The sequence below is a fragment of the Chiloscyllium punctatum genome, chromosome 22, assembly GCF_047496795.1.
Source record: "Chiloscyllium punctatum isolate Juve2018m chromosome 22, sChiPun1.3, whole genome shotgun sequence".
Taxonomy (NCBI): Eukaryota; Metazoa; Chordata; class Chondrichthyes; order Orectolobiformes; family Hemiscylliidae; genus Chiloscyllium; species Chiloscyllium punctatum.
In genome coordinates this window covers 41023992-41036255 of record NC_092760.1, presented here as the reverse complement: position 1 = coordinate 41036255, position 12264 = coordinate 41023992, and the positions used below count along the sequence as shown (strand labels likewise).

The window sequence follows — 12264 nt, the reverse complement described above, 5'->3', positions numbered from 1 at the left end:
TCCAGTTTTGGTCCCCACACCTCAGGAAGGACATACTGGCACTGGAACGTGTCCAGCGGAGATTCACACGGATGATCCCTGGAATGACAGGTCTAGCATATGAGGAACGGCTGAGGATACTGGGATTGTATTCGTTGGAGTTTAGAAGATTAAGGGGAGATCTAATAGAGACGTACAAAATAATACATGGCTTTGAAAAGGTGGATGCTAGAAAATTGTTTCTGTTAGGCGAGGAGACTAGGACCCGTGGACACAGCCTTAGAATTAGAGGGGGTCATTTCAGAACGGAAATGCGGAGACATTTCTTCAGCCAGAGAGTGGTGGGCCTGTGGAATTCATTGCCACGGAGTGCAGTGGAAGCCGGGACGCTAAATGTCTTCAAGGCCGAGATTGATAGGTTCTTGTTGTCTAGAGGAATTAAGGGCTACGGGGAGAACGCTGGCAAGTGGAGCTGAAATGCGCATCAGCCATGATTGAATGGCGGAGTGGACTCGATGGGCCGAATGGCCTTACTTCCACTCCTATGTCTTATGGTCTTATGTGTCCTTTTAACCATTTTGTCTATTTGTTGATATAACTACAATAGGGTGGGGCAGTCAATATATGTCCATGAAGTGCAACTTGAAGTACATTGTAATGTTTAATGAATGCAAGCTGTTTCTGACTAAAATTACTCCATGTAGCAAAAGCAATGTCATATTCGTCACGGTAGCACTCGTCAGCAATTCTACCGACAGAGTCACATGTTAAAGTTGTATTATCAAGCAAAATGCATGCACACAAGTTTAAAAATAAAAGATAGGCAAGTAAATTTCCAATAATTTAGACTTTAAAGCCATATCCTCAAAGACAGATAGAAGCTTATTTTTGCAAAATTAATACATAGTTCAAATGTATTAGGTTGTAAGGTCTTTGATGCAGAGTGCTCAGCAGGGGTCCATACACTTGTGAAAATAAACCAAAGAACAGTGGATGCTGGAAATCAGAAACAAAAACAGAAATTGCTAGAAACCCCAGCAGGTCTGGCAGCATTGGTGGAGAGAAAACAGAGTTAACGTTTCGGTCCAGTGACCTTTCTTCAGAAACGTTAACTCTGCTTTCTCTCCACAGATGCGACCAGACCTGCTGCATTTTCCCAACAATTTCTGTTTTTGTTTGTATCCGTTGTAGTATAAGATCATATAGTTTCATCTTACTAAGGTTTTACAAATTACATTTTTAAAAAACAAAATTGGATAACCACACAATGGGCATAAACAACAGGCAGCAGTAAAATGGACTCAAAAAAGGCCAAGTCTGAGTCATAAGGTTCCACGTCTGATTTGCTACAGACACCATTATTTTTCACAGATGGTTATGATTATGGTAATCAAAATAGTGGTTTATTCAATGAGATTCATTCTTATTTTTAAAAAACTTTCTCTGATTTACAAGGCCTCAAAAGGCCAAATCACAATCATTACATTCACATCAATAGAGAAAGAGTTTACAACATGGAAACAGACCATTCAATCCAACTCATCTGTCTTGACCAGATATCCTAAACTGATTTAGTCCCATTTGCCAGCATTTGCTCCATATCTCTCTAAACCCTTCCTATTCACATACCCATCCAGATGCCTTTTAAATGTTGTACACTAATAAAAGAAGGAAATTGCATTTGTATAGTATTTTTCAAGTGTCATCACTATAATTTTAAAGGCAAATGCAGCAAACAATTGTACACAATGAATTCCACAAACAGCAATGAGATAAAATGACTAGTTTGTCTGTTTCGGTGATATCAAGAGATAATTACTGGCCTGCACAACAGGCTGAATTCCCCTGATATTGTTCAAACAGCACCTTGGGATCTGGTATTTTTATCTCACTGTCATTAGCTCCAGCAACATAGTGTTGTCTCATATTCCCTGTCAACTGAACTCAAGAAATACTGGGCTCTTGGGATGCTATGTTACTGACAGAATCTTTTAAAATATAGGGAGTCATTTAAAATTGATGTTTGTTTTTTCAACTTGCATTCAGCCTTGAAGTTCCACATATACTCTGCAAGTATTGAGGACTACCACCATCACTTTATATCCTACCCACCAGTAGGCGCCAATAATTTTTAAGTTGCTCTGACCCCCTGAAAATCAACTGGGATCAGATTCCATTCAACAAACTAAGCAAGCAGAACATACATCCATAACAGTTTCATCAAATTTCCTCAAAGTGTACAAAGTTCAGCCATATGATCAGAGTCTTCATATCTAATACCTCCTACCTGATCCCAGAAAACGTGTCCATGATAAATTTCTCCTTTACCCCCATTGGAAAGACCTCCAGGACTTAATCCTATATAGTGGAAGTCAGTAGATTTCAGAGGGGGAAGAGCACTGAGCAGGTAATATAGACACCCGTACATAGCCTGGTTTAACTTTCTGCAGCCTTTTGCACTAATACAGCTCTGCTTCCATATTGCAGCCCATGCAGCCACATGCGAAGAGTACAGCTGATCGAATTGGATCAGGCTTTGTCCTTCCACAAAACAAGCCTTCACTTGCTCTGCTGTGCCGGCCACCGCGGTCAGGAATACCCAGGAATTTCTCTGCTCCTCTGGCAACAGAGTCAGAGACTCTGGAAGTGGCACTGAGATCATGTGAACATTTTGTCTTGCAGCCCCTTTGACCTCTGGGGTAAGAGTCTGTCCATAGATGTACCTGAATTACAAAGAAAGAAAAGCTTTCCTAAGGAAGCATCAAAAGAAAGATCTTAACTATATTCAGCCAATGAATATTGAGAAATATAATTCAAACAACAGATGGGGGAAAATTTAAATTTGTTATTTTGAGACATTGGCTACCAATTATGACATGGGTATCTCTAGGACACGAAACATTTATGCAGAGGCTATACAGAGAAATAGTCTGAATCTGAATTTGAGGTTGAATGCAAATATTTAAGCATTTTAACATAATTTTTAATTTATTCACTTTGCATTTTATGTATGCAGGGAAAAATGTCTAATATTTCCCAGTGAATTCTTGCGCTACATGTCGTATTTTCTAAATACAAACACATGCTTGGCTTGGGGACAGGTTGGAAGATTTATCATGGGATGTAGGTCTCTGCAATATTCTGTCACTAGACATCCCTCAAAGAGTTTATTGAGCTTCTGAGCGTGGGTTGAAAGATTCCACAGAGGACTCGCCCTCTTCTAGAAGGGTCATCTGGCATAATGTACCAATGAGGTTGAGGTCACCACATCTGGAGATGGTGATGATTCAAGGCTAGGGATTTAAAACTCAGTTTAGAATAAACAGTATGCAAGGATTCATACATTTTGGGTGGAATTTTACTCAGAAGACAGTATCAGTTTTGCAGATAAAGAAATTCAGATAGTTACAATGCAGGATGGCTCTCTGATCCTGTATATATCTTCGACAGTTTCAGAGGTAGCAGGCAGCAAATACAAAACATGCTTGGCCTGCCTCATTGAGCTGAGTAGCCAATGAAGGCCCCAATAAGAGGCCATTCGCAGAAGCTACCAGCATTTCCCAGCACTAGACTTATCCTCTGCTGAGTTTAGCCATGACTTGGACACAACCTCCCAGCTGCAACCCACAGAGACATCAGTGCATTCTCTCACTGACCCAATGAATGAGCTCACAAGGATGAAAGGTTACGATTGAGTGCAAAGCCATTTCTGTCAATAGGTTGCACAACAGTACAATTTGCGTATCTTTATAGCCAGACCATTGATAATAATTTGTAAAGCTATGGCTGAAAACCATTTAAAGGGCATGTAACTTGAGCACAGTGGATTGGGGAGTCAGAACAAAAGTTTTATTCACCCAGCTATGAAGTGCATACAAGTTTGGCATTATATGAGACAATAAATTCTCTTTCTTATTCATTGTCAAAAAATAAATTGACATTCCAAACATAACAATCTCATCTTTCACATTTGCAATATCTTATCGGCATTGCTTATCTGTATTATAATTTGTGCATTTTGCATAATTCTCAAACATTAAAAGGTTAAAATATTAAACATTCACATTATTTTGGGTGCTCAGAGAGCTGGTAGATTGATAACTATAAATAAAGATTGTGAACTATTACTTTTAGGTGAACAACACTCAGTAGAGGAATGATTGGAGGGTAGATAATGTTTTCCGGAATACTGATTCTGGGTAATCCAAGATGGAGGACGGGAAAAATTTCTGGCTGTAACATGCTCCTTCTTTGTTGAGCTGTTTTAGGTGTTGGAGGTGATTTCCTTGAATTCCAGGAACATCAATTAATGTTTTATGTGCTGTTGCATTGTTTTGGAGCTTTGCAGAAAAAAAAGTCAGAACAACAGCAGTTTTAAAAGGGAGAAGAACAGACGAAGGAAGCACATGATGAGGTCAGTGCAGGAAAGAGAGAGAGAAAGAAACCCAAATTGCTAACTGACAAGAGTTCGCAGTTACTGCCTTTGTTGTTGAATTCATGTATTGCTGGACATCGGAGTGCGTGTGGGAAAATTAAAAAACAGTGAAATTCACAACTGATCTTGGAGGAACCTGTTTGGGAAAGGTCACAGCACAGAAGCAGATAAGTGGATTTTAAGCGTGGCCTTAAAATAAGTCTGCAGTAGTGAGCAGAGTGGGTTCTTTCTTGATTATATGTTTTATTGAGCTATGTCTCTTGATTAAACTTAAGATATAAACCATAAGTATAAATTTAACTTGGAGCAGTGTTTTGTAGAGGAATAAGACAGTCCTATTTTCTGGGTCTGTAGATTGAAAGAAGCAAAAATGGCCCTTAGTAGAGTGATATGCTCTTCTTGTCAGGTGTGGGAGTTTAGGGAGAGTTTATGGGTTACTGAGGATTATATCTGCAATAAATGCCATTGGTTATGAATCCTATCAGATCAAATATATCAGTTGGAGAGGCAGTTAGAGGCAATGAGGAATTTACAAGAGCAAGGGGATGTGATGGACAGCAGTTATAGGAAGGGGGAAAAGTCTCAGATACGGTCACATAGATGGGTTAACTCCAGGAAAGGTAAGAGAGGTAGGCAAGTAGTGCAGGAGTCTTCTGTGGCTATCTCAATTTCAAACAAGTATGCTGTTTTGGAAAATGTAGGGGTGATGGACACCCAGGGGTACGTAGCGTGAACAGCTAAGTTTCTGATATTGAGACTGGCTCTTATGTACGTCAGGTTCCAAGCAATCGATTGTGTTAGAGGACTCTCTAATCCAAGGCACAGACAGACATTTCTGCGGATAGCAGCGAAAAATCAGAATGGTGTGTTGCTTCCCTGGTGCCAGGATCAAGGATGTCTCAGAGAGGGTGCAGAATGTTCTCAAGGGGGAGAGGGACCAGCAGGATGTCATTGTGCACATTGGAACCAATGACATAGGAAGGGAAAAGGTTGAGATTCTGAAGGGGGTTACAGACAATTAGGCAGGAATTTAAAAAGGAGGTCCTCGAGAGTAGAAATATCTGGATTACTCCCGGTGTTGCAAGCTAGTGAGCGTAGGAATAGGACGATAGAGCAGATGAATGCATGGCTGAGGAGCTGGTGTATGGGAGAAGGATTCACATTTTTGGATCATTGGAAGCTGTTTTGGGGTAGAAGTGACCTGCACAAGAAGGACGGATTGCACCTAAATATGAAGAGGGTCAATATACTCGCAGGGATATTTGCTCGGGAGGATTTAAACTAGTAAGGTGGGGGACTGGGACCCAGGGACATAGTGAGGAAAGGATTCAATCTGGGACTGGTACAGTTGAGAACAAGGGCAAGTCAAATAGTCAGGGCAGGCAGGGACAAAGCAGAGAACAAAGTAGGACTGATAAATTAAACTGCATTTATTTCAATGCAAGAGCCATAACAGGGAGGGCAGATGAACTCAGGGCATGGTTAGGAACATGGGACTGGGATACCAGAGCAATTACAGAAACATGGCTCAGGGATAGACAGTACTGGCAGCTTAATGTTCCAGGATACAAATGCTACAGGAAGGACAGAAAGGGAGGCAAGAGAGGAAGGTGTGTAGCGATTTTGATAAAGGATAGAATTACAGCTGTACTTAGGGAGGATATTCCTGGAAATACATCCAGGGAAGTTATTTGGGTGGAATCCAAGGAAGTTATTTGGGTGGAACTGAGAAATAAGAAAGGAATGATCACATTATTGGGATTGTATTATAAACCCCCTAAGAGTCAGAGGGAAATTGAGAAACAAATTTGTAAGGAGATCTCAGTTATCTGTAAGAATAATAGGGTGGTTATGGTAGGGGATTTTAACATTCCAAACATAGACTGGGACTGCCATAGTGTTAAGGGTTCAGATGGAGAAGAATTTGTTAAGTGTGTACAAAAAAGTTTTCTGAATCAGTATGTCAATGTACCTCCTAGAGAAGGTGCAAAACTTGACCTACTCTTGGGAAATAAGGCAGGGCATGTGACTGAGGTGTCAGTGGGGGAGCATTTTGGGGCCAGTGACCATAATTCTATTAGTTTTAAAATAGTGATGGAAAAGGATAGACCAGATCTAAAAGTTGAAGTTCTAAATTGGAGGAAGGCCAATTTTGATGGTGTTAGGCAAGAGCTTTCAAAAGCTGATTGGGGGCAGATGTTCGCAGGTAAAGGAATGTCTGGAAAATGGGAAGCCTTCAGAAATGAGATAATGAGAGTCCAGAGAAAGTATATTCCTGTTAGAGTGAAAGTAAAGACCATTCAGTGTAGGGAATGCTGGATGACTAAAAAGGGTTTGGTTATGAAAAAGAAGGAAGCATATCAGGTATAAACAGGATAGGTCAAGTGAATTCTTACAGTATAAAAGCAGTAAAAGTATACTTAAGAAAGAAATCAGAAGGGCAAAAAGGGGACATGAGATAGCTTTGGCAAAGAGAGTTAAGGAGAATCCAAAGAGTTTTTACAAATACATTAAGGACAAAAGGGTAACTAGGGAGAGAATAGGGCCCCTCAAAGATCAGCAGGGCAGCCTTTGTGTGGAGCTGCAGGAGATGGGGGAGATACTAAACGAGTATGTTGCATCAGTGTTTACTGTGGAAAAGGACATGGAAGTTATAGAATGTAGGGAAATAGATAGTGACATCTTGAAAATTGTCCAATTACAGTGGAGGAAGCGCTGGATGTCTGGAAATGCATAAAAGTGGATAAATTCCTATGACCTGATCAGGTGTACCCGAGAACTCTGTGGGAAGCTAGAGAAATGATTGATGGGCCTCTTACTGAGATACTTGTATCATCAATAGTCACAGGTGAGGTGCCAGAAGACCGGCGGTTGGCTAACGTGGTGCCACTGTTTAAGAAGGATGGTAAGGACAAGCCAGGGAACTATAGACCAGTGAGCCTGACGTCAGTGGAGGGCAAGTTGTTGGAGGTAATCCTGAGGGACAGGATGTACATGTATTTGGAAAGGCAAGGACTGATTACGGATAGTCAACATGGCTTTAAGCGTGGGAAATTATGTCTCACAAACTTGATTGAGTTTTTTGAAGAAGTAACAAAAAGGATTGATGAGGGCAGAGCAATAGATGTGATCTATATGGACTTCAGTAAGGCGTTTGACAAGGTTCCCCATGGGAGACTGGTGAGCAAGGCTAGATCTCACAGAATACAGGGAGAACTCACTATTTGGATATAGAACTGGCTCAAATGTAGAAGACAGAGGGTGGTGGTGGAGGGTTGTTTTTCAGACCGGAGGCCTGTGACCAATGGAGTGCCACAAGGATCAGTGCTGGGTCCACTACTATCATCATTTATATAAATGATTTGGATGTGAGCATAAGAGTTATAGTGAGTAAGTTTGCTGATGACACCAAAATTGGAGGTGTAGTGGACAGTGAAGAAGGTTACCTCAAATTACAACAGGATCGTGATCAAATGGGTCAATGGGCTGAGAAGTGGCAGATGGAGTTTAATTTAGATCAATGTGAGGTGCTGCATTTTGGGAAAGCAAATCTTAGCAGAATGTATACACTTAATGGTAAGGTCCTTTGGAGTGTTGCTGAATGAAGAGACCTTGGAGTGCAGGTAGATAAGATAGTGAAGAAAGCACTTGGTATGCTTTCCTTTCTTGGTCAGAGTATCGAGTACAGGAGTTGGGAGGTCATGTTGCGGCTGTACAGGACTTAGGTTAGGACACTGTTGGAATATTGTGTGCAATTCTGGTCTCCTTCCTATCGGAAAGATGTTGTGAAACTTGAAAGGGTTCAGAAAAGATTAACAAGGATATTGTTATCCTCCAACAAGGTTGGAGGATTTGGCTATAGGGAGAGGTTGAATAAGCTAGGGCTTTTTTCCCTGGAATGTCAGAGACTGAGGGGTGACCTTATAGAGGTTTATAAAATCATGAGGGGCATGGATAGGATAAATAGACAAAGACTTTTCCCTGGGGTGGGGGTATCCAGAACTAGAGGGCATAGGTTTAGAGTGAGAGGGGAAAGATATAAAAGTGACCTAAGGGGCAACTTTTTCACTCAGAGGGTGCTACGAATATGGAATGAGCTGCCAGAGGAAGTGGTGGAGGCTGGTACAATTACAACATTTAAGAGGCATTTGGATGGGTATATGAATAGGAAGGGTTTGGAGGGATATGGGCCGGGTGCTGGCAGGTGGGACTAGATCAGGTTGGGATATCTGGTTGGCATGGACGGGTTGGACTGAAGGGTCTGTTTCTGTGCTGTACATCTCTATGACTTTATGACTCTATGAGATAAACAACTAAACCAGACTGCTTCTATGGTCAACCCAGGCAGCCAACACATTGGGGCTGAATTTCCAAAGTGGGTATTCTGTAACTTCAGCAGAAAAGCAACATTATCCTTTACAAATAGATCAAGCTACATTTATGACATTTCTTCTGGGGTTTCTACAACTTGTCTAATAATCTGATGGTGGATGAATGGAAGGTTCCCATCCCCAACATACTGGGGTGGAGTGAGGGTGAATAAAAATTAGCCAATGTTTTCTGTCCTGGAGATTATTGCTCTTACATGTTGACAAGGGTGAAGATTGATTTTGAATCTTCTGCTTGCCGATATTAGTGACACACACGCTTGCTTAAGTACCTCAGGAAAAGTTAGCATGTTCAGGAGCCAAGTTTCCAAAATTGGAAGCTAGCAATTTATAATGATTAAAATATAACAATGTATAATGCTGTTTGTAACATAATTTCAGTATTTACAAATTTTCTCCCAATCACCAATTCAACATACAAAATTGGATTGCCAGAAAAAAACAATGCGTGTAAGGACAGTGGAATCATTCATTAGCTGTTTTAGATGTTACGAACAAAGTATTTCTACATGGGTGGTGTCGGATAGACTAAATGGCAGCTTCACCTGAATTTTTGCTATGAAGCTGTCCAAAGATTTTCAACTGCATGCATCCAGAAAAATATAAAGAGCAAAGTCATACTTCAGTGAAAACAAAATATAAGGGTTTCAATATTATAAAATGGATGAAGCTTGAAAAGAGAGGGTGGCAGTTTAAAGAAGTAGTTCACCCAAAGAGACAGCAAGAAAATATTGTTAGCAATTATAGTTAAAGTAAAAAATAAGCAACATAAGAAAGTCCAAATGAGTTATGCAAGGGAGAAGAATGATCAGGCAAGATATTGAAGACACGACCATGACAACATGCATATAGCCCTGTCCTTACATTCCAACAGCCCTCTGAGATTGAGCTGTCTCCATTGGCACACTGACAATGCCATAAAACAAAACCTCAACAACTCCAATAGGAAAGAAGAAAGGAAATTTTATCTTAATAAAACACTAAACGTAAAAAAACTAAGCACCAATATATGACATCAAGAATTAGAGATCTGATCCTTACTTTGCTCCCATGAAATCTGGTCCACTCACAAAGTCAATATTCTGGCTGTGGGGAGCAAATGACGATTTTATTTGGACTGTGCACTGCTCCTTGGAAGTGGTTAATCGCTCCAAAGTTATGATGAGAACCATGAGATGAATCTGAGTGCGATGGGCAAATATCTGCTGGATCATCCTGAAATTCTGTGTCTCTATGATATAGCTAAACACACCTAGGGAAAGGAAAGCAGCAATCATTATGCAACTAGTGAGAGGAATTTTAGAAACTTGCGTCCTGGAAAGGCAACCACCATATAGGTTATTTTAGCTGTAAGAAACGTAGGCAGAGAAACAGTTAACATGTATTTTTTTTTACAAAAAACAGCCTAGAGAAACAAAGAGAGAATACAGGGATAGGTAAACGAAGAGATTGTTAATGATAAGGGAAGTAGGGGGGTGGAGAGAAAGAGACAGACAGACAGACAGAGATTATAGGTAAGTGGGATGCTAATGAGAAGTGTAATTGTTTGAAAACCAGTTGGCTGTGCTGGGAACAGATCATATAGGACAAGACCTAAGGGTACACAGGTAGGGAATGAACAATGGAGAGAGTATTCACGTTCTGAAATTGTTAAACTCAATGCTGAATTCTGAAGGCCCGATGGTGCCCAGGCAAAGATGAGACATTGTTCCTTCAGTTTGCCTTGAGTCTCATGTGATCCCTGCAGTAGACATAAGATGAAAATGTTGGCATGATTGTGTCTCAGTCTTATGCAGTGCTGCAGCAGGACAGTACGTTTTTAAAAGGGAGATGATTTGGCTACATTTAAGATATATTCCTGACAGGGGGAAAGGCAGAACAACCTATTTCTGCTCCTTGGATGCTGCCTGACCTGCTGTGCTTTCCCAGCCCCACTCTAATCTAGACCAAGGCCTAAATTGTCCATCTATTGTTTGAAAAAAAAAGTTACAGATCTAACTGTAATTTGTTAACCTCAAACAAAGTAGCTGGTGCAGAATTCAGAATTGAAACTGTCACACTCAAGTCTGGGCTAAAACATTGTTTTATCTGCAAAAGAAACTTTATTCTATATCTTACTACTTTGCACCTAATCTTGGATGGTGTATTCGGAGTCAAAATGGCAAGTATCTGTTTCTGCAGGACATATATTTCACACTTGATAAGTAGAAACATTGACACAAAAGCAATGATATTAGTGTTAGGCGCTAGCTATCTGCAAATAAAACCTGCATGAGACAGACAGTCTTTGAAAAAGCATTTGTAAATTTTAAAAATTATAAGTAAATAGATTTTTTTTACCTATCCTTGTGTTCAAGGTGTAGGTTTCTTTAAAGGTTCTCTCAGCAGGTATGGTCAGTCTGGCGTTAACAGTAGATGGTACATCTGCCCGACAGCTGTCACCATTTGCACCATTATATATGCCATTAATATGCATTACATCACCATACACTCTAGTGCCAAGGTATCCATTGGCAACTGTTGCCATAAAACGAAGGTCAGAAGGCAATGTATCACTGGAAAATACTGCAGGGTCATCTTCATAATCTGACATATTGCATGTGGCATCTAAATGAGAAGAAAACATTTCTGAAATTTAAATCTAATAACTTCTTCCTCTTATTCTCCCATCTCCAATCTCCATAATAATATGCACTTTTGCAGGCACAGAGTGAAGGGACTGAACAGGTATTTAACATGAGGTGGTGTGACATACTGATGATCTGCCATTAGCATGCTTTTAAACTCACGCTAGTTCTCGTAACACAAGGATAAGACATGGGTCACATAGTACTGCAAAATTAAATGAACTTCTATTACAGCTCTGGGTATTTACACAGGTAGGTTACAATCACAGGTGCATTACAATAATAGGTACTTGCATGTCTGGACTGAAGCCAAATAATTTGGATGTACTGTAGTTTGCTTCACTTAGCATGTCATGCTGCAAGAGGTCAAAGCTCAGTAAGATGGAGACTTGAAACTGTGTACTATTATGCAATGATATAGTGATGAATTCTTGAACATATACCTTAAAAGAGATATCACACATCTGCTGTGAGACATAGCACTAAAGAATTGACACTTTTTTGAATACAAAATCACTGTGAAAATGTTTTTTCTCATGTCGCCATTATTTCTTTTGCCTATCTTAAAACTGTGCCCTCTGGTTCTCAATCCTTCCAGTATTGGGAATAGTTTCTCATCTACTCTGTCCACATCCCTCAAGATTTTAAATAATTCTCATCTAATTTCCTGTCAATTTCCTCTTCTCCAAGGAGAACAGTCCCAATTTCTCCAAACTTTTCATTCAAGAGTTTAAAATTGACGAGGAGCATGTTTCAATTTTTTTTTGTTATTAAATAACCACGCCGGGGTAAGTTACACCCAAGTTAACTGAGGGAAGTGAGAGGAGAAATTGCA

The 12264-nt window shown here is 40.2% G+C and overlaps 1 protein-coding gene across 3 annotated transcripts in view; it reads right to left on the bottom strand.

Moving 5' to 3' along the window:
• pgghg (protein-glucosylgalactosylhydroxylysine glucosidase) overlaps positions 1-12264 on the bottom strand; it is a 47980-nt gene that overhangs the window by 32697 nt on the left and 3019 nt on the right. For all 3 annotated transcript variants that reach the window (XM_072592114.1, XM_072592117.1, XM_072592116.1), the window contains exons 2-4: positions 11143-11409; positions 9844-10054; positions 2267-2702 (exon numbers count right to left, since the gene is read on the bottom strand). In XM_072592114.1, coding sequence (XP_072448215.1) covers positions 2267-2702; positions 9844-10054; positions 11143-11395 — 900 coding nt within the window. In that variant the 5' untranslated portion in view covers positions 11396-11409. The remainder of the gene's footprint in view (positions 1-2266; positions 2703-9843; positions 10055-11142; positions 11410-12264) is intronic.